Source organism: Anas acuta, chromosome 2 (genome assembly GCF_963932015.1).
Source record: "Anas acuta chromosome 2, bAnaAcu1.1, whole genome shotgun sequence".
Classification (NCBI taxonomy): domain Eukaryota; kingdom Metazoa; phylum Chordata; class Aves; order Anseriformes; family Anatidae; genus Anas; species Anas acuta.
In genome coordinates, this window is record NC_088980.1 from 57,411,996 (window position 1) to 57,435,474 (window position 23,479).

General features: G+C 39.8%; 1 protein-coding gene across 19 annotated transcripts in view; it reads left to right on the forward strand.

Moving 5' to 3' along the window:
• Positions 1 to 23,479, forward strand: part of TPK1 (thiamin pyrophosphokinase 1) — a 321,922-nt gene that overhangs the window by 256,432 nt on the left and 42,011 nt on the right. Inside the window, exon 10 of one of the 19 annotated variants that reach the window (XR_011094032.1) lies at positions 6,885 to 6,991. The exons of 17 other annotated variants lie outside the window; for them this stretch is intronic. Coding sequence is in view for 1 of the 2 variants with exons in the window: in XM_068674848.1 (XP_068530949.1) it covers positions 1,971 to 1,999 (29 nt within the window). In the remaining variant the exon portion in view is untranslated. Of the gene's footprint in view, positions 1 to 1,970; positions 2,367 to 6,884; positions 6,992 to 23,479 lie in introns of those variants that run through there. One more of the 19 variants, XM_068674848.1, reaches the window with a different exon arrangement.

The window sequence follows — 23,479 nt, forward strand, 5'->3', positions numbered from 1 at the left end:
TCTGCTCCTCTCCTGTGGAGCAATGAATTTTATGCCCTGTTGCGCTGAGGGACTACCCATTTCTCAGTGAATTTTCTGCCCTGCAGAGTGAGGTGAAGGAAGCTCAAACCAGCCTTACATTAATGAAGAGAACATCTTTGAAGCTTTTATCACTCTGTAAAAGGCTGTGAATCAAAACGTGGTGGACTCTGTGAGGCTACAGTCCTTTCTTGGGGTTTTAATTGATTAGTTTAAAAAAGGGTTATTTTTTAGATACATCAGATTTTTTTTGGAGTTTAATGTCATAAATTTAATCAGTTTTACAAGGTGCTGATTAGAAAGATGGTAATTTTAAAGATGATCTGTCTGCTATCACAAGTTACATGGCTTTGTTACTCCTGACATCATGATTTGCCTTCATCTGTTGAAACTAAATGTCACCCTATACCAAAAAAAAAAAAAAAGAGATTTTTGTTCTTTCAAACAAAGTTTTTCACACGTCCTTAAGAAGAAGGGGTCTTCTAGTCTACCTGTACCAGTTTGAGGGGAACACGAGGTGCAGTGATAAAAAGCAGTAATAGTTCATATCTAGGATTGGCTTGAGAAGTCAGTTTCTTCAATGTTTAGCTTTCTAATTTTGCTGTATTAGACTTCTTCGGTTTCCTAAGAAGCATAGCTAGATATGGACCTACTGGGATTTTTATTGCACTTAATTCAGTCTTTATTTTTTATGGAAGACACAAAAAAGTATTTAAGCGACTGTTGTTTTGTGCTAACGTGACACCAACATCCCTTCTTCTCCCAGTCATTATTGTTTTCCATCACTTAGAGGAAACCTCAGACATTTAATGTGTTTTCCTTAGTGATGTGTACACTGCATCCTGTTACAGGCTACACTGTACAGCCTCAGTATTTGCGTTTCTCACAGGTCGTAAATGAAGGAACTATTTCTCTGCATTATCATCACAGATAAATAAAACCAAAAATAATCTGGTATTCCTTGAAGATATTTAATCTATCTGAGACACCAAAGCCATTACAACCTGAAATTGATCTTGTTCCCAGGTGACTGGAGCTAAACTTTACTCATCCAAATACAAATTTTGAATCAGGTTACTGTTCAGGTATTGATGAAACAAATGGAAGTGTAGTTGCATCCACGAAAGGGAAACCAATATCTCAAATAGAGCATGTCATTAATTGTGACTCAGATTATTTTTGTCCTAGTAAATAAGCCTTGTATTCAGGTAATGTAAGTTTGATATTAGCTTATATTGTGTTTCTGGCTTTTGTGCTGCCTTCTGCCATTACTTATAAAACTGTTAGTCCTCCTGTAATTTGCAATGGAGAGAAGTGAAGGCTCATCTGGCAAAAAAAGGGAATGAGAAGACATTGAAGTCTGACCTGGATATCTGCACTGTTGCTGGCGTCTGGGAGCAGTAGTGCTTTCCCTGTTTGCTTATTAATGGCATTTTTATGACACAGTTTCATAAACCTCAGTGAATGAAGTGATTTGGTTATAAATTCGTATTTTGGTGTGTAAATCATGGAAGAAATTTTCAATCCAAACATGATATGACAAGCCTTTTTCCCCCATTTTGTCATGGAATTAATAGAAGATGATCTAACAAATTAGTGTAATTAGTGTTTTTTTTTGTGTTTGTTTGTGTTTGTTTTTTTTTTTAAATAATTTTTGAGTCCTCAAAATATTGTTAAGTTCCTTGGTTGTAAACTATTTTCAGAATTTTGGTTCTGTTTGAACAGCCAAAAAATGATATGTTAGGTGTGAGGGAAGCCCTCATTTTTGCAAGCAATAATTTCCAGCAACTCAACATTCAAATAACACTGCAGTGAAAGAAAGAGCTGGCTTTGCGTCAAGGTTTTTAATGTTTAACAAAGATTTCTCTCTGAGCATATCTGGATTACTCTGCTGATTAAAATGTGTAAAACCTTCAAGGGGTAGTCAAACGTTATCTGTGTCTAATCTACAGGTGCTGTCATGAGACTTCATAGCGTCTGAATAGAAAAAGACAAGGATAAATGCCTAAGACAGAAGCTGTATTGGGGTTGCAAGTAGGATACCAAGGCCCTCACTTTAATGGCTGAATTAGATAAACCTGAAATCTGTAAATTATTCTGCCAGCTCAGAAACAAATGCACTTGATGTCTTGATTATACTTTTAATATTGCAGAATTCAGTACTTTTGTGTTTCTGTGTGAGGATGCAACATGTATGCATGCTTTTATGCATGCTTGTCTTAGTCGCCAAAAACAGAACATTCATTTGTTTTAGTTCTCATTTTATGGGTGAAAGAACTTGGAGAATAAAGTGGAAAATTGATTAGAGAAAATATTTTTATCCATACTTGCTATTGTGCAGCACACATTCAGAACACATTATAAACATATTCTTTCCATTCCCAAAGGGATACAGATCTCTCCTCTATTAAAATCTGATTTACAGCACAGGAATCAGATAATGCTTTATATGGTTTGACTCACCTGGCTGCTTGCTGATAACAGCTCCCATGCCTAATAAATAAATAAAGAAAAATCCAATAATGCCAGAATTACCCAGCATTCTTATTTACGTCCTCAGTGGTGCTTTCATGGAACTTGAATGAGAATGAAGGTAGAAATCAGCTGCAATGTTCACCATAGAAGAGGTTGGAGGGTAATGGTAGACTTTTCTCAGAAATGGTTCCTTTTCTAGTAAATTACTGTAGAAAATAATCTCACCAGCTAATTTACTCTTCATCCCTCTGGCCTTTGATATGCTGTATGTCATGCCTGTACTGAAAATATCAGCATATAGATATATATAAATGTGTGTGTATGTGATTGTGCTTTCCAGATAATTTTCATGCAAATTGGCTTCTTTAGGCAGGAAGTTAAATTGCTGTAAAATGCTGCCATTCAAAAGAATGCCAGTCATTTCACTTCAAATGGCAATAGCAATAACAACAGGAGCAAGACCTTCTTCCTCTAACTGTAGCAGCAGAGCATCCACTAACAACTAACTTCACAGGTAGAAAAACAGGATTCAAAATCCTTTTGATGCTGTTTACATTGCTAGTAGAAGTAAAATGTTTGCACTGTTTTTCCACTACATTGGGGTTGTGTTGACATTGGGCATCGCAGATGGGACAAACAGGTTGTAAAAGCAACGGGTTTTTATGTTTTAGGAGAAATGCAGAGACTAAAAGATGAAAGAAAAGAACTAACTCCCTAAGGAAAAAATGAATCAGAGAGTGAGGGACAATTCTGGAAAGGGCAATAAATTAAGATGAACATCTATGCATCTAGCAAAGCTGTTTCTGTAAGCACTCTAGCCTGTTTCATAACTGAAGTAGTGTATATGGCACACTTTGCTGCCCCAGTTCATTCTGAGTGAGGTAAACTTAGCAGCACTTGAAGGAGGAGGTCCATTTTCAGCAGCAAAGTAAAAAGCTTCACAGCTGAATTATCCACTGTTCCCCTCTGCTTTCCTGTCCTTTCGTCTCTTCTCATTCTTCACTGGTAGAAGACTTCCCAGTCCATCAACTGGGATCTGTCCACAGAGCTTTGATAATTTATCTTCTCCCTATTTATTGCACTGCTAAGACCCTGGGTAGTGCAGTGACGGAAATGCTGCTGCTGCTCCCAAAGCTTTGGGCGTTTTTGACCTTTTGCAAGCTATTTGCCTGCAGGAGTGCTGCTGTCTGCCTTCCAGGGTCACATCATTTATTACAAGGCAAGGCCTGCTGAAATACTTTTCCAACAAAGCAGATGTTCTGATGGTGGCAGCCTGGCATCCCACTGGGCTACTGCAAGTCAGCAAAGGCAACAGTGAGGGCATTGCTTAGCATTGCATGAAATGATTTTGAACCAGAAAGATCATTTGGCATACGTTAGAGGAGCGATGAGCAGAGCTCAGTTGGGCTCAGCCCCTAAAGCTGTACTTGCATTTTTTCCTGGACAGTAGCTCAAAACCTCGGTCAAACTTTGTGAAAGGACTTGAGGTGAGGATCTCCTGAGGTTCTTCCTGTCACGGTTTCAGTGCATTTCCATAGATTTCAACAAATGTTTGGAGTTAGTGGGAGGGAGATTTGGTTCCAGCTCTTCTGTAGCAGGGTCCTGGCATTCAATTTGGAAAGGCAGTTTTAACATGATAAACCTGCATGCTCTTCCAGATCACACTGTTTGGAGACATTACTGATGTAGGACTCCACTTACAGAAAGATTCATGAGTACTCTGGATCTGAACTGAAACCAGCACTAAGTTTAGCCCATCCTTCTCTAAAAGCACATGGGAGTGTATGTGTGATCCTTCCACAGAACAGTGCCAGGCAGTAATTGCCAGGAAGGGAATGGAATATTAAAAAAAAAAAAAAAAAAAAAAAATACAGAGAGTTCTCCATCATAGCTGTGTACCAAGCAGATGGCTCTCCACAGCCTAAGACCATCCTGAAGTAAACTCAAGGCACTTATTTATCTTTAACTATGTTGCCATGGCACTCTGCAACTGCACAATTTAATTTCATCATTAATAATAGAGGTGAGAAGATTGTCATGGGTGCAAAACACTTTTTTTTTTTTTTTCCCTTGCATCCCCTCTTTCACTTTAGTCCCTTCTGCTAATGGAAATGTGATCTGGAGTTATGAAACAATAGGTGCACTGGCTCAGCCCAATTTTGGTACAGACAGTTCCCATCTCTTCAGTTGCAGCTGATTAGTAAGGATTCTATAGTCACATGAAAATCAGAAACAACCTGCTGCTGCTAAAGGGTAGGAACTGTAAACACTGAGCACCTTGCTGGGGAAGAGAGAGCTCTGCAGGGAGCTACCATTTAGATTGATGTGAATGCACAGTAATTCTATGGATTTCAATGGTGGCTCTGAAATCTCATCAGTGGTTGCGGAAGCAGAATTGGTCCAAGAAAGAGACCTTTGAGTTTATACTAAAGGCGTTTAATTCTAAAGGCATTCTCATCAGTCAACCTGCCCATATGGATATTGGGAAATCATCTCATTTGGACAATTGCAGAGGCAAAGCTGAAACATCATGGTGTGTTTGAATGAAAGTCTGTGAAAAATTGGCCAGAGTGCAAATGCTCATTTGTCATATCCCTTGCAAATATGCTTTAATTGTTTTCATATTTAAATGCCCAGAATCAGCCATAATGAATGTAAATGTCACACTACCGAGAGATTTCCAACACAAGAAAGCTCTCTGAGGCATGTGGTGAGTTATTGCCAGTTCCCAATGTTCTCTGCAGAACCGCAAAAGGGCAAGGACCAGTAGGAGGAGACATCAGTCATGTCTGGCATCTCCTAGAGTTTTAAAAGTATATTTTAAAAAATGGGATGTATTTGTTTGTGGTGGCTCAGTTAACAAACAAACGTGATGCTTGGATTTTCGGGGGGTTGTTCGTGTAGTTGGCAGAACTGACTCCTGCTTTCCAATTTAGTAGATAGCAGTGTATGTTATTTATCTCTTCTCCCCAAAAACATGACACTGGGGGAAATCCTCTGCAGTGATCTGTTCCTGTATCTTAATGACAAGCAGTTCTATTCCCTCTACTGTGCCTCAATTCTTCATTCGCTGCACCTTTTACAAATACATCACACACTGTTCCTGAGGGGCCTTTTTCTCTACTAGTTTTTGTCACTAGATGTTTGTGGAAAAGCAGAAAGGGTGTTTTTTTCCTTTCTGTGGTATGAAGTTCTGGAGAGGATGGAAGTCTGGTGGATGCCATCGCTGACTGCTGAATACTTCAAAAAAGTTATGTTTTGGCTGTGAGTTGTTTATGGCATCCCGATGTGTAATTAATCAGCTAGTAACAACTAACTGTAATCAGTGTGTTCTGGAACTATTAATTTTAGATGTACATACCAATTACAGACCACTAGGCAAATCTGTTTTTTCCAGGTGAGTTGGAGAATACAAATTTGTAATAGATGTATACATGTCTTGCTGCAGCATCTCTTGAGCCATGCATATACATGGGGGAATCAGGGCAACAACAGGAAAGGAACGAGAAAAGAGAAACACAGAGGGAAAAACAGGATGCTAGGAGATCGCATTTGGGAGTAGAGACATGTTTTGGAGAGAAGGAAGGACAGGTAACGTCAAAATATGGGAAGATATGAGCACAGAGATTGAGAAAATAAAAATGGGTGTTTTAAGTAGACAGTTGACATACTTGCTTTTGAAACCCTGAATTGAGGACAGCATTTCTCAGTCTTGTTATTTCTCTGCTGTAGCAATCCCTCTTTTTCCACAGCTGTCCAGGGATAACAACCTACTTCTGCTGTCAGTAGACTGGTCAGCACAGGTGACACATGCCTGTCGACAAGATTTGCTGGGTATTGATCCAATGACGAGAGATGGCATTAGTCATTTGACTTAAAAACAAGAAGGAAAACTTTCTCTCACTTGCGCTTTTAGGGCTACTAATTCAAGAGTTGTCTATGATTTTACTCCAAGCAAGTGCATTATCAACATGCACGTCAGACATTTGTTTTTCACAGCACTTGAGTGCGGTGCTCAGCACCCTTACGTTCCTGAGGGCTCTGCCTGGTCCTGCAAAACACAGGATACTCAGAAGTGAAACTTCATCTCCAAGACACCCACTGTTGTCATTAATTTGTGACTTTGCTCTGGAGTGTTTGGGCAGGTGCAATGGCATTATCAGTTCTGTTGTACTGAGCACCACAGAGAAGGCTGTGAGCATTTTAATATGCGCACGTTCATTGCTATTTAAATCTATGTAGTAAATAAGGCATAAAGCCCTATAATGAATCAGGGCTCAAAATGTGTCAGTTCAGCAAACACTGTTTACTGAAAGAGTCTGGCCCACTTGTTTAACATGAGTGCGTAATTAAAGGATGAATGCTGAAGAATCTGAATTAAAATTTCACAGGCAAACCTTAATTCTGGCATCCGATAAGTCCCGAGTCTGACATTGCAATCTTGACATTTCTCAAGAATCATCTTCTGTGTGCATGTGAGTCCGTGAACTATTAACAGGTAAGCATGTAGCATGTCAACTTGTGTCAACACAAGTCTAGGTCAGTGTGTGGTAGCTGTGTTTGCTGTGTTTTTTTACATTTTGAAGCTTTATCTGGTATTTAATAAATTATTGATAAAACCACTGACACCTTTCAAACAAGTCCAAATATTTTTAATATATTTTATGTCAGTGGTGGTACATGTCATAAAACAAATAGTAAATCCAAGTAATTGGGGGTGGAATAGAGTTCAAGAGATCCTATAGCCCTTATAGATTTTTCTATGACAGGTTCCTGTCAAAAAAAAAAGGTTTGTCTTTTATAAGCTTCCAGTATTGGAGGTTCCTCCATAACAGCTTCTTCATAAAGTCTGCTCCAATTAGGATTTTTTTTCCTTTCTGTATTCTACAAATACAGTATGCAATGAATATATTCTCATGCTGTTAAGCATTAGAACACAGCGTTTATAATCTAATTGCCAATAAGAAATCTCAGAATTGTACGTTTAGGTTTCCCAAGCATAAGGCATTACTCTATAATTTACACAGGCACCAGCAATACCACTGTATCACTGCTGATTGGCATGCCACTTAATGATGCTGTTTGTAAGACAATTTTCTAATCAGCTGCGTGAACACTCATCAGGAGTTTGCTTCTTGATTTAAAGCAAAGGAGTTGGAAAGAACGATATGGTTTGTTTTGCTTATAGAAACAGAGAGGAAAGAAAAAACAGTTATAAAGAGAAATATTGGAGGTGTTTTTTTTTTCCATTGTATAAACCATAGATAGAGTTTAAGAACATAATTACAGAAAGCTTTGATGTCTGAGTCTGGATTAAGTACTGAAAACAATGTAGAATTAAAAATTGTGTCATTAATGAATCAGTATTCTTCAGGTTATTTCCTTAGTGTATTTTGAAATCTGGGGATGGTAGCTTAGAATTTAACATTTTGGTTTTTATCAGATTTTATATTTCCAGTCATCATTTAATAATAATAGTTACAGGGTTTGCTACTGAAGATAGTTTTTTCACTCTAGTCAGTTGAAGATGAAGCATGGTCAGTTTTGCATTTGTTTTACATGTCAAATTTTAGATTTAATTCGAAGAAATTTAGCCAACCCTCTCTCCTCTCTCCCCCCACCACAAAAAAAAAAAAAAAAAGCCATGCTTTCTTCCTATGTATTCCATTATTTCATTATTTTGTTCTACAACAAACAGAAAAGTTTTAAATTAAAAAATGTTCTCTAACACACATGTAAGGTGCATCATGCATGTCTGTCACAGAGGCAATTCATTATGTGATTTAAGACGTTTTAACCTTTAGCCCCTGGAATAAAGTGTTTCACTCTGGGGTCAGCAGCATAAGGAAAATATAGGCCTGTTAGAGCAAATCCAGAGGGGGGCCATGAAGACAATTAGAGGGCTGGAGTATCTCTCTGATGAAGAAAGGCTGAGAGAGTTGAGTTTGCTTTGCCTGGAGAAGAGAAGGCTCCCTTCCAACCCAAGCCATTCTGTGAATAAGATGAGCTTCAGTTGACTTCTGCAATTGATGAATAGCTTTGATACAAACAAGTCTCTCTTCAAATTTTATCCCCCCTTTTAATTATTATAAAACCCTTACATGCTCATCTTATCTTCCTGTAGTCTTTATATCCAATGTATATTGAAGAATTCATGTTTTATGAAATCATTAAAGCTTAATACCAAGCTTGTGGAATTAATGGAAAAAATACACACTGTCTTTAATAATAGTATGGTAATCTGGAAGTAGCTCTGTCCGTTTCCTTCACTAAACTAGGATAACTGAACCCCTTGACTTATCAGAAGACTTAGCCTTCCATGTATTTTCACACATGTGACTGGTTCCATGAAATATAAGGAGATTATTCAGTGTGTAAAGCTAAACATGGGTAGAAGTACTTACTACAAGTCAAACTCTGCAGCGGGAGATATAACCTTCAAAAATGCCTGGAGTGGCTTTTCTATATGTAAAATAAGGTGATAGCAACTTTAATCTCAGTCTCCAGGGTTAGCTGTCAGTGCTGGTTCCCGTTTGAATATCTCTTCTCACTCTTGCTATAAACCTTTCTTTTCTAGCTCTGCATATTTTTTATGTATTACTGATTGGCTGTAGTAATTTACATGAATTCCTCCTGATTTTGCAGTCTGGGCAAAGTATGAAGACATGGAAAGACAAATGACTTTCAAATATTTCTTGCATGTGGCTCCTTTACCTGTAGTTCAACAGATGTGGTTTCCTACCAATACAGCTGTCAGATCCATGCAGCTAGTAAATCTTTCATGAGAGAATTCTGGAAGAAAAGGGTTCTGGATACGTACCAGGGCTTTTTAAACAGTCGTAAATTTTTCATTGGAATTGCTAAAAGCACCAGAATATGGTACGTCTGCAGAGTTGTAAGAGAACAAGAAACTCAGGGCTGCATGAATCAACCACAGTGGATGTGAATTTGCGTGTTTGCTTTTTTTACAATGCTAAAAACGTACCATACTCTTGTGGCTTTGTCTGCCATACATAGAGCAAGATTTTCAATCCAGATTAAAATTCAGTCCAGATCGACTGTTTATACAAACAATGCAAGAAACTCACTAGAGAGCAGGGAAAATTTTCATCATGTCATGAACTGGAATGAAATATTAACATCAACACAATCTTAGTTGTAGAAGAATAATTCGATATAATTCCTTTTTATGTTGAAACACAAAGGGTTGATGTGTTTACCTGGTAACATTCCAACAGCCTGCAACCAGTTTTTTGATAACTGCAGATCAACACTGGCAGTACTCTGAAAGACAGCTTTTTGTTGGGAGCATATGTAGAGATTTGTATTGTTCACTTGCAGCATACACCAGGAAGGCAGTTTGGTTCTTCAGAAACTGCACGTGCCACTTGCTCTATCATGCAGGTTTTTGTTACCCTACATGCTTATGTTAGTATAGTTCTACAACAGACCTGAAATGTTTAAGATTTAGATTTCTGGGACCTCTCCTGCTGGCAATTAATTTTACATCTCATATACCTCAGGCAAACATTGTTGTCAGTGAATCATGAGATTAACTTGTATTCCTTTTAATGCTACCAGAATTACAGTAGTGTCCCAGCTGAATTCCTGAAGAATTTTACTAGCTATTGTGCAATTATTTTTTATTTTTTTTCACTTTATGCCATTTTCTAACCCACCAGGATAATGATTCACATGCTGTTTGTCAATCTTGGTTTTGCACCAGTGTTTCCAGAATTTCGCTGCCAGTTTTGTGGCATACCTCCTCTGATGCCATTTTCAACAAATCCTTCAGAAGTTCCTAATAATGAAGACAGCCTTTAAAAAAAAAAAAAAAAAAAGTTAATAGTTACCATGGCACACAGCACCACTTGCTGACTCAGTGGGTAGCACAACAGGCTGGGGACCAGCAGCAGGGATGGAACACATCATTAGCTCTCATTAGTCTGCTCTGTCTCTTCTCTTATTGTTTGTCTTGTTAACTCTTTGGGGCAGGGGCTGCCTATTACTCTGCATCTGTACAGTGCACCTTGTCCTGCCCGTTAGTTCTGTACTTCAGGAATAAAGATAATTTATTGCAATTAGGAGACAACTTGTGGAGTTGCAGTTGAAAGGTAATACCATGAAAAGATTACTGATTTTAAATAAATATATATTCTGTATTGTGTTAGAGGCTGCATTTGGGTTATTATCCTCAGAAACCGTACTGTGGAAAGAGAAGAAAATCATTGTTTAACATACAGTGCCATCTACAGAATAGGTTGTGCAGCCTGCACTCCATACATAATGTGGATTTTTTTTTGTTTGTTATTTTTGTTGGGTCTTTTTTTGTCACAGCACAGTTGACATTCATAGCTGGAGAGTGTTTAGCGGATGTCTGCAGAATTGGAGGATGTAGAGCTTGTGCGTCAAGAGGTTCGAGAGCCTGGAGGGCTGACGGAGCACTCTTGCTGAAGTGCGGGGCTGCGGTTCCTGCTCTCTCAACTGCTGCTCCTGCAGAAGTCGATTCTGTCCCCCACGATACCCAAGTGGGAGGTGGTTTTGTGTATTCACCCGTTGCTGCTGTAATCTCCAGTCTCTGTAGGCCAGGCTTGCCCAGCAGCACCCATTACTGACTTTCTCTTAGAAGCTTAGACTGTTGTGGGCTTTGTTTTGTTTAGACAACTATCTAAGAATGCTGCAAAGAGGTCTCTGATGTTTTTCCTTAATCACATGCTGTAGAGAAAGCTGTTAAGTAGAGAAGTGGGCCTAGTGAAATTCAACAAGTCCAAGTGCAAGGTGCTGCACCTGGGTCGGGGCAATCCCAGACATGAGCACAGACTGGGAGAACTCATTGAGAGCAGCCCTGCAGAGGGCTTGGGAATTCTGGTGGATGAAAAGCTCGACATGAGCCAGCAGGGTGTGCTTGCAGCCCAGAAGGCCAACTGCATCCTGCTGCAGCAACAGAGGAGTGACCAGCAGGTGGAAGAAGGTGATTGTCCCCTTCTGCTCTGCCCTTATGAGGCCCCACTTGGAGTGCTGTGTCCAGATCTGGGGCCCCCAGCACAAGAAGGATGTGGGCATGGTAGAGCGAGTCCCGGGGAGGGCCACAAAGATGATCAGAAGGCTGGAGCACCTTTCCTACAAAGAAAGGCTGAGGGAGCTGAGGATGTTCAGCCTGGAGAAGAGAGGGCTCTGAGGAAACCTCAATGCAGTTTTTCAATACTTAAAGGGGGACTATAAAAAGATGGAGAGTGATTTCCTTGCTCAGTCAGGTAATGACAAATCAAGGGGGAATGGTTTTAATGTTAAAGAAGGTAGGATTTAGATTAGAGGTTAGGAGGAAAATCTTCACTACAAGGGAGGTGAGGCCCTGGCACAGGTTGCCTGGAGAAGCTGTGGATGCCCCATCCCTGGAGGTGCTCAAGGCCAGGCTGGATGGGGCTTTGGGCAGCCTGGTCTAGTGGGAGGTGTCCCTGCCCATGGCAGGGGGTTGGAACTGGGTGGTCTTGAAGACCAACTTGGGTTGGTCTTCCAACCTAAGCCATTCCATGATTCTGTGAAGTAGCAGTTGTGTGTTTGTGTGGTTGGCTGGTGGGGATCACAGTTTTGGTGTTGTGAGGAGAGTTGGTTTGAACCCCCCCAAAACTTCAGAATGCTCTTCAGACAAACATCCATTTTGGTGTAGAAAGTTGGATATTATTGCATTTTAAGAAAAAGACAGAAGAAGTGAAAGAATACACAAATACAATTCCTTCCACCTTCAACAATCCATTATTTTTGTCATACAGCAAATTAAGTTATTGTAGGCACTGCAGAACAAACCATTTTCTGTCCTCTTTGGTATAGCTTTTGAGCACTGGAAGTTATCTGACCTTTCAGCTCTCAGTACTTCAGGACCAGTGTTTGTCATCTTCAGATTAGTGGGAATGAAAAAGAAATGGGAAGGGAGGGCTGAGAATGAATTCTGACATCCAGGACAGGTAGGAAATAATTTTCTGGCAGGTGATCTTGCAGAGGAGAAGGGGAGAGAAAAAAGACAGGAGGTTGTTTTTTGTGTGTTTGGTGGTTTTTTTTGGTGGTACTGGTGGTGGGTTTTGGTTTTTTGTTATAGTTAGATATGAGATACAGTGTATTTAAAGTAGCAGCAGAGATAGACTAAGAGGCTAAGTGTCTGAGACAGCTGAAGTTGCGCATTAAATTGGGTTTATGAGACTACTCTGCTATTTCTCACCTGCACTGTCACAGTCAGTACATGTGAGTGTGTAGGTGAGTGGGGGTGTATGTAAATAATAATTCCTCTTTATTTAATATACATTAAACCCGAAAAGGGACAGAAATATGAGTTAGCAGAGTGCTACAAAATGTGAAGGTAATTATGCAGTAGTTATCCTCAACATTTCCATCTTTAAAGTGGTTTTGAACTGCTTAAGTGCAGCAGTTACTGCAGACTGTGATTAGATAAATGGATGCAAATGGTAATTGTAACTGATGAATGATTGATGATGGCTTTATATGTTTATCATTATATACTGCTGTAAACACTTTCTTCCTCAGCAAGGATGGAATCTGTTGGCAAGATGATGATGTATTGAATATAAATTCAAACTGTAATATTTTAAAGAGTATACAGGGCCAATATTGTAGGCTGGGATAACCACAGAGCTGTTACCTGAATGAACTTTGCCATTAATATCAAAGGGCTCAGCACCAAGCTCCTTCCAGCTGAGTTTCAGAGCCTGCACACATGTGCAGCAGGGAAGCAGGGTTAATAGGAGAGAGTTTGAAAGTGCACACGGAGAAGATGAGCACTGGCAAGTGATGTCTTAGGGTGAGGAAGACCCACCGATCCACTACTCCCAGGAGGAGATGCTGTTTCTCTTCATTCTTAACATCACTCTTAAACAGTTCTTGCCTCTCTTCTCCACTTTTCAGCATCCTGTTTCCTCACGATAAGGTCAGCTTTTGTAACTCCTGCCCCATGGATCAGTAATGTCTGCAAGACACTAACAGTGCAGTATTGGAGGGCCATTGTACCGAATTCTTATAGAGCCACATTGTAAGCACCATTTTGGGCAGAACAAGTAAATTTGGATAATTGGAAGTGGATGGGAACGAGATGACAAACAAGTAGGTTGCTAGAAAAACAGGGTGGGATAAGAGGCTCATGTAATCTGAATGACGCTATAATTCTATTTGATTTGTCACCTGCCATTTGCTAATTATTAATCACAGCAACAACATTTGGTAGTGAGATTAAATTAAAGGGGTTTTTATTGCAGCAGCTTGAGTTTAATATCAGCACTTTGTGTATCATACAATGCAAAAAGTAACCTGTGGTAATTAAATTACAGGGTAAGTCTTCATTCTGCATAAATTGTTCTATTCTATTCACTGAGGAAAAAATAAGCAGGATATTGCCAAAGAAAAGCCCATGATCATTAGCAGCCCCTGCTCCCTGCTCTGTTTCTTTTACATCACTTCACCTGCAGTGCTGAAATCCTTTAGTTTTCCTATGGCATTGTAGACCTGACAATGAACTTGCTGGCTTTTCTGTCATGTGCCTGCCCTTGGGCTTGTATGAAAGAAGTGAATTAGGTTCTGTTTTGTTGACCTTTTAGATGCAAGTGAAATGGTAGTCCTGTTTGCTTACACATCAAGTGCTGCCAGTCTATTGTCAGCATTAACCTTTGTTGAGCACCCTGATGAGATTGTTACCCTAGCACCAGCAACACAGATGCCAGAGTGAATTGAGAAGGGATAAATTGGAGGTACCATGCAAAACAGCTCAGCTAAAGGCATTCCTCTCCTGCAATGGAAAAAAGGTATTTTATATATGTTTCAGCACTTAGCTGGTCTGTGAGTCCTGTAATTTGCTTAGCCAAACAGAACTTCAAAACAGATGGTTTCTAAATTTGGGGAAAATAAGCATTTCAGTATTTTCTCCCTGTGCAGTCTGCAGTTATGCTTTAGTACTGAAATTATTTGAAAATTAAACCAGAAAATAAAAATGGGATCTCTACAAACTGAATACTAATTTCAGGAACACACAATTTTTAGTATGTGTTAGGTTTTCATCTGTACATTTAGCCTAAGATTTGTTTATGCTCTGATTTAGTGTTTCTTGCTGCTTACTTGCATAAACACTACCACATCAGTCAGTCAAAGTCACCAGTGTATTTAGCTCCCAGCTGCATCTGCTAATAAAAGGGTTCGCAGAGGAGGAAGTGGAGAAACATAAGGAAATAATTCACTGCACTTGTATAGCACCTGCCATTAGCAGTCTATATAGATGCTTTACAAAAACTAAGTACATTACCTAATCTGGAATTTTGTAGTGAGAAAATACAACATTCCCATTCTCTTCATTGAGGAAATTGAATCACAGAGCATTTGTCTTACCTGAGATAAATGAAGCTAATCAAAAGGTAGCAATACTGGTATTCTGGGTTCTGGTTTGTTTTTTATAACGATAGGAAGGAATTAATGAGGATAAAAGAATTATTTTTTTTTAGTTGGTTGGTGTTTTTTTTTTTTAATGTATTTAATATTATTGTACATAGTTGCTATTTTCAAACTGTGTCTAGTAAAATTATATTTACAGATACTGTCTTTCTCTTAGAACATTTGGTCAACTATTGGTTGTTTGCTGTGTCCATCTCTGAACCTAAAGAGGTTGCATAGGTGGGTATTTTAGAGCTATAGCTTGTTTGGTTGAATGCTGCCCCAAGCAAGCACACTGCGCAATCCCTGACTGGAGTCCTCTATGTAACACGGAGCTCAGCTGTGGAACTCACTACCACAGGATGCTATGTGGACCAAAAATATAAATGGAGTTAGGAAAAAAAAAAAAGACAAAATTATGGAAGAACAATCCTGTAAACACAGTGATACAGTCTCTATCTCAAGAAATACGTAAGGTACAGATGTTTGTCCTTTGAGGAAGGATGTGCTGTGGGAAATACTGTTCCACATTGCCCTGTCTTAAAGTTCTTTCCTAAGTATCCATTATCAACCCTTACCTGAGGCTCCTATCTCAGTATCCCACTAGGATATATCCTTGGATTGACAGCAGTGGCTGCTTTTATACTCTTTTGACCCCTAGTCTGTAGCTCTTTCCTCCAGATAAAGGGTATTTTCCTCCTTTTGTCCTCCTCTTCACAGCTGTTTTTTCCTCTGCCCAGATTAGGGGCTCATCATTTCAGTTTAAATTGTCCTTTGTTTGGACAGAGGACTACAACTATATGCCCTTCTTCAGAAGGCATTCCCTAGCACAATGAACTGCCTGCACCATGGCAATAATATGTGTTTATCTCTGTTGAAAAGATCTAACCTGCCACATCTTTTTTTTTTTTTTTTTTTTTTTTTTTAACATCTCTAGCCTCTTTCTGCTAGTGCGGTATTGGGCGGCTGTAAAATACAACCTTGGATTGCTTGCTGAACTGTCAAACTCGGTTGGCAATTGAGAGTCTGCCTCAGCATTTTAATGGACTTTAGCTGCAAAGATTTCATGGGAGGACTTTTGCTCCTTTTCTTGAAAACTTGATTTCTAGTTGTGGTTTGTAAGGGTGGCATTGCTGATCTGCAGACATTAGGAAGTGGGTTTATGGGCCTAAAGCATGGGAGTGAAGCAGAGAATGTCAGCTTCCCTTGTTCTCCCCTGAGTTTTCAGAATTTTTAGCAGAGCTGATATAATTATAGATTCTCCTTCGCAGCCTGGGAAGTAAATGCACTTGGTGTAAAAGGATATGCAGCTTCAAGGTGACCTAAATCTTGAGCTGTAGGAGTCCAGGTATACATAACTGAAAATAATATCCATTATGCCTTGGTAAGTCGATCTTTCATTAACTACTGTTGTTAAACTGTGTTTACTGACCACAAGTAGATTCTTAGCAGTTCACCTGACAGGTGGAAACTCTTTACCACTTTCCTTAAGCCCTCTTTGAGAAATAATTGAGTTTTCTTCCAATTGAGCCTGTTTGTATCTTCTCTGATGTACATAATCTCAGCTGGCTGAGAGGGAATGCTTTAGAACTGGATATAGTTATGAACAAGGCTTATGTCTAGCCCATGTTGGTTTTTAGAGTTGTAGTTTTTATGTAAATCAGTTTTAGGACTGAAAGTGCAGATTAGATGTTCGGTGGGTACCTTCTTGGCATGTTGCATCACTGGCTTGAAAGGTAAAACTACTGTATAATAGCCACTTGATGGTGCTTTCTAAAGGCTGTAATGTCTCTTTATTTTGCTGCAGATATACTAGCAGCTGGCAGGAGCATAAGGTTGCAGAATTCTTACTGCAGCCATTCTAACTCCAGCTTTTATGCTACTACATAACATTTATATACAGGGTGATGGAAAAGGAAGGTGAGCGAAGCAGATTTGCACATTCTAGTAACAAAATCCAATGTTGACGGGTTATATTTTATTCTGGAAGAAATGCCACTTTTGGGGCTTCGTTCGATGTCATAATTTTCAGCTTGAGTGCTCTTTCTTGTGATTGTTGGCCTGTTGTATAGTAACCAAAATTTCAGGATCCTGTTTGTCTTGAACTGCATTGTCATGAGTTCACATCTAAATCTATCAGGTATTTCAACTTTGAATTTAGAAAGATAATTGAAGTTATACATAGGAAGCAAAATGCATTATATTTTCACATCTCTGTAAAATGCTGGTATTTTAATACCTTGCTTCCAAGGAAAGTCAGGTAGATGATATCTTTTGCGTCCACATATTTAGCTATCACCATTCAAGGGAAAACCTTCTACTTCTACTCCCTGCCATTTGATTTTCAGATGAATACTTTGACTAAAGCATTACTGAGCTAATGTAGAAAACAAAAAGCAAAGGGTATGGCATTGGGAATTTTCCCATATGCAGAAGATAAGTAGTATGGACATCAGTTTTTCTTCTTTCCTTTTATCTTCCCCCCCCTTGAGTCTGGGACCTATGCAGCCTTTACTCTTCAAGAAGAGACAGGAGGAAAAAAAAGGTGGAAACTCATGATGTAGATGGAAGACCTGTTTGTAGGTATAGACAGGTCTTAAATATATATGGGATGAGGGGTTCAGACTATCTGAGGTACTCATGTATAAAACAATAAGAGGAACCTACCTTCAGGAAATTAATGTTAAATTTTACTTGCAGTAACTCATGCCTTTCTTTTACTTGCACCTCCTAACTCTGGCAGAAAGCTTGTTTCCCAAGATCAAACCCCTGAAGGTAAATACCAGGTGATCCCAGATGACCCACAGGGAGACCCAGATTGACCTCAAAGATGTATGCTCTCTAGTCAAAAAGTGGTGCTTCTGATTTAACTTTTCCTTTTTGTAGTGTTATTTCGTGTTGCAAATGTCGTGCTATCTACATACCAGACTTGCCTGTTCTCTATGCTTCAGTAGCCTAAATGGCTCTGTTTCCTCAGCATTTAGGTATAAGCAATTGGAAGAGAAACAGCCCATGACTTGAAAGTTACAGACACTGACAATTGTCAGTCCTGTGTCCTGGGCAGAAAGGTAGAGAAATGACAGATCCTTCAAGGCAGGAAGGATCTTTCTCCTGCTGTTCCTAGCAGGAGAGTGAAGAGTCCTAAGCATCAGGAACAGAGTTCCTCATGCTGAGAGATTGATACATAACGAGTGAAGTAACTTCGCGTGTTATTGCATCAGGTTTACGTGGCAAGGGTTTGGTAGTGGGAGGCCACAGGGGTGTCCTCTGTGAGAAGAGCCCAGCAGCTGCCCCATGTTAAATCAGAGCCAGCTCCAGCTGGCTCCAAAGAGACCTTGTGGAGAGGCCCCTGGTGGAGCAGGCTGTCCCCCTGCAGCCCATGGGTCCCACATGGAGCAGATCTCCACGCTGCAGCCCCCCCATGGGTGGAGGAGCCCCCGGTGGAGCAGGTGGATATGGCCTGGAGGAGGCTGCGGCCCATGGAGAGCCCCCACAGGAGCAAGCCCCGGGCCGGAGCTGCAGCCCGTGGAGAGGAGCCCCCGCAGGAGCAGGGGGTCTGGGGGGAGCTGCCGCCAGTGGGGGACCCGTGCTGGGGCAGTTTGCTCCTGGGGGATGGACCCTGCGGTACAGAGCCATGTGGGAGCAGTTCCTGAAGAGCTGCTGCCTGTAGGCAGCCCCCTCAGGCTCAGTTTGGGAAGGACGGCATCCCGTGGGGAGCAGGGGCAGGGAGTGACTGTGAGCGAGCAGCGGAGACGAAGCGTCAGGGACTGACCGCAGCCCCTAGTCCCCTGCGCTGTTCAGGTGAAGGAGGTGGAAGAGGGTGGATGGGGGGAAAGTGTTTTTATTTTGCATCAACTTTCTCACTTCTCTAGCTTGTTAGTAATAGGTAATAAATTAATCTCATTATGCTGAGACTGTTTTGCATGTGATGGTAACTGTTGAGTGATCTCTCTGTCCTTATCTCAACCATTGATCCCTTTTTCATTGTATTTTCAACCCCCTTCCGTTTGAGGAGGGGGAGTGAGAGAGCAGTTGTGGTGGAGCTCAGCTGCCCAGCAGAGTAAAACCACCACAGCTTTAAATTGAAAATCTGATGTGAATGCTCCTGTCTGATGTTGAAACTGATGGTGAAGCTCCTGTCCCCTAATCAGTTGTTCAGCTAATGTATGGCAGTAGCAGAAAATTTCCAAGCTGCTGCTGATAGTTCTTCTTCAGAATAAAAATCATTCTATTGCTTGAAAATGCAGTGTTTTGCCTTGGAAAGAAAAATGCATTGAATGGTGGTACTTAGTATTTTAGACCTTCTGCCTTGTCAGATCAACTTTGCTGGAGGTAGTAGGAGCTGATTCAAATATATAGTTTCTGCCATAGCCTAGAGATGACACTTTAGTCTCCACTGTCACTAATCTGGCTGGGAATGACAATCACAGTGATAATTACATGGGAGCTCCAAATTCTCAGAGGCAAAGCAAAGTAGATTTTTCTCCATAGAGAATTTGCTTCCTGAACAACCAAAAGCAGTAAATCAAATCCTTCAGTGTCTAACTGATGCAGGTCGCCTGACACAATCGCATGACATTTTATATCAAAGCAAAGCTAATTATTAGTAAAATTGTATTGCTTTGCATGTTTTAGTTTTGGAACGCATACATATTCATTATTCTGTCTGCTCTTGAAAGACTTAGCAGTTGGTTATTACAGTTAGATAATTACTAAATACATCTTGTTCTTCTGGAACTTGGATGAAATGCAGACTCAGTAGCCAGCAGGGAATACTCAGCAAAACTGAGCAGTGCTAAATCAAAAAGTGATGAGAAAGTGCTGCTTTCTGCAATGCACAATTTCACTTTGGAGTACATTGGACTGAGATAGTATCAGGTTTTGTCTGGTATTGGTTGTAACATTTTCTTCACAGAGAGGATGGTAAAGCATTGGAATGGGCTTACCAGGGGGACGGTGGAGTCCTCATCTAAGGAGGTATTTAAGAGATGTGTGGTCATGGCACTAAGGACCATGGTTTAGTGATGGGACTCAGTAAGTCAGATTGACAGTTAAGCTTGAAGATCTTTCCAGTCTAGGTAGGTGATTGTATGTAGCTACCTTGTGAGCTACTGGGCAGCAGCAGCATGAAATGGTGCCTGATTGCCTTGTCCTTGGCTGCATGTAACGTAATAACATACAACATGCCGTGCTCACTGCAGATGTAAACCATCGTGGGTTTACGTGTGAGGAGGGTAGAATATCCAAAAGAGCAGATAATTAACTTGTTTGAATAATGGAACCGTCCATAGTTAAAACTGAAAAGACAAACAGTTCTTTGGTGTATTTGTGTATTTCCCTGTATATTGTCAGTCTTTGGAGGTTAGGAGAATGCTTTCCTGGGGCTAGCCATTTCAGAACTGCCTAGATTAGGGGGAGATGCTTGTTACCTTTGAATTTGGTTGGGAAATTACCAAAACTGCAACCAGGAAAAAAGAGACTATTGGTGAGATCAGCGTGCCTTTTTCCATGGTTACTCCTGGTTCGGCTTTGAGGCTTGTTTGTCTAAGTTTTTGCAGTATGTTACCAGCTTTTGGTTGAATATGTTTGGTTTTTTTAAGCCCTAAATGAGTAAATGCATTTGCAAGCATAGGTGCAGTGAAATGTTGCCTATTAAAAACTGAACTCATAAAAACCTGGTTCTAAAAGTAATAGACAATCAGCATCTTCTTTTAGAGAGGAAAATCAATTTGAACAGAAACAACTCTGAATATAATTAAACATTGTAACTCTGGTTTTATATGTGTTTAATAGGTATAATAATACTTACCTACAGTATCTCAGGGGAGCCTTTTGAAGTTTAATTAATTAGTGTTTATAAAAACATGTTGAAATGCAAAGACGAGAAGAAACTCCAAGTGCATTGTATTGTTGCTGTTGTTTTATGAGGATATTGGGATATTGGAGAGCAAACTGGTACGTTTAGAGATCCAGAATGCTTTTTAGCATTCCATCATAATTTTGCTTTCATATAAAGTTAGTTTCTTGCTGCTTTCCTTTTTTTTTTCTTTCTGTAATCAACACAAGGCTGTTGTTTTCTTAAAACACAAAATATGTACTTAACGCAACTTTGAATGTCAGTAAATAGTATTCCTTTCCTAGATCTTTTCTGTTTTAATTTCATTTGGAATCATCAATTATAAATCAGAAGCGTTTAAATAACTTAAACACAGCAAATCTCAAATTTCAAAACAAACTCAACCTATGTGGTATGGTAGTATTCAGGGCAGCTTCTCGACTAGTTGGAAGACTGTTAAAAGTCATGTGGTAGATCTCAGTAAAATATATTTCCTCATTGCAGAAAATGATCCCATCAGCATGTTAGTTTTTAAAAGGAAGTTTTGCAGGAAAAATAAACAGCTGCAGAGCCTCAGTCTTCAGTAGGAATAGAGATCTGGGGGGATCTCAAAAAGGATGGCATCACAGATGGATCATTAGGTGTTTTAAAGAAAAAATCATCTCTGAAATTAGACCACATTCTTAGCTAACTGAAGAGTCTAAAGCCCTTCTCTAAATATGTAGGGAACAGGAGCAGAGATGACAAACAAACTGGCCTACAAAGTATTGTATATCGACAATTATTTCTGACTTGTGTTGGGTGAGTTGTTCTGGGGAAGATGTTTGTTTCACTTTGCATTCATGTTTGTGATGAAATATTCTTAAATCCAGGAAATGCTTATTGAGGTATGCAAATATTTTAGAAACTTTTTTCTCTTATGAAAAAGGAAAATATATATACTGAAAAAGGCATTATTGAAAGGGTTATATTGAAAGTTATTGTTTCCTAGGCTAAGGTAGTGCTACTCTTTTTTTCTTTTCTCTTTATTTTTTTTTTAACTGACATCTATCCCTTTGTATCTGTTTTGATTATCATTGCCACTACAGTTTCATATACATATCTTCAACCCTTTCAACTAATGTTGAAGAGTAATTCGTGTTGTAGGTCTAGAGCCTCAGGCAAAAGGAAAGACTTACATCCAAAATTAGCAAATTGAAGGCTTAGGAACTGCTGGATGGCCTTGTCACTTCACAGAAAGCCATGGTAATTGCTAATATTTATTATTAAGTGTGGAGGACCCTTCACTTTTAAACAGCAGTATCTTCAACGCATTTTTTTCCACATCTCTCATGGAGTTATGAAATGGAGGAGGACACACTTTTCATCGTTTGCAAATTGTTTAGCACTTAGATGATTTTTATGATCTGATGTCAACATGAAGATATATTGCTATGAATATCCACTGCCGATGTTCTGGATAGTTGTTCCAATACTCTGTCTGGACTTGATATCATAAGGAAAAGATGTTTTATTATACTCCATTAAAGGTTTAAATTATATTTTAGGTTAGAAATGTCATAGTCAGTGGATGGGGAGCTCTGCTAGGAACCAGCAGACTTGGGCATTTTCTCAGGTCTGTCCCTGATGTGCTGGGTAACCCAGGGACTCTTCAAGCACACTTCTTTGTGGTTCATGTTACCTGTGTCAAAAAGAGGAATAATACCATTGGCATCCCTGAAGTGCAATGAGATGATGAAAATCTCTGTACAAAGCTAACAGTGATGTTATTCCCAGCTGGGTCACAGAAGATGCCATGCAGCTGTGGCCAAAGACTGAAGTATTTTTCTTTGCTTCCTTTCCCATCTCCTTGCTGTGTTTTGCCTAGTAATTCTTTCAGGATTGGGACTGTCATCTGCCTTTAGTTAGCACAGCACCCAGCACAATGAAGTCTGAAGGCACTGACTGCTGTCAGACTGCTAATTAAAGCTGTACTTAGTAAATTGACAGGATGGTTATTCTTACAGCTTGTGAGCCCTTCCTGCACAGAACTGAATTATTCTTAATTTGTTGCATTCGTGTATTTCTGGCTTCTTGATCTTGCAGGTTTTCTCACTGTTTAGAAGACAAACTGTTGATTTTTAGATAACTCAGGATATTTTGAGAGAAAACACAGTAGCTGATGTTTTGGTTTTGAAGTGTTGGTTCCACTGATTTCACAAAGCTGGTCTTGCTCATTTATTTCTCTGCTTGTCTTGCTAAATTTAAAGATCCATTGCTTCTTCAAGTGAAACTCTTAAGATCTTGTAGTTAAGCCACAGTCAGCTATTTAATCTATAGTATTTGCATGGCCAATATTTCCAATTCTGTATAATTTCAATTCTATGGGGAAAAAAATATTGCTCTTGAATACTTTAAATTGTCATTCTCATGCCTCAGTTCTCATCAGATTTAACAGCAGCACTGCTGAATGGCCCTTGCCACTCTAAGACCTGGGGTTTTAGCAATGCGTTTTCTAGGGGAGAAAAGAAGCACATGAGAACTGCAAGAGTAAAAATGTATAACCATCCTTTAATTCCTGCAGCCCAAAAGCTGTTTCTCTATCCTTCAGCTAGCTCTGTACCTGCAGGGCACGTGAAGGAGCTGGTTATGATTTCCTTGTCTGACCCTGTGTGGCCAGAGAGTCATGGTTCTCGGGCATTTCCCCAGTCCCTGCACTGCAGCAGTCATCAGTGCTAAGGATGAACT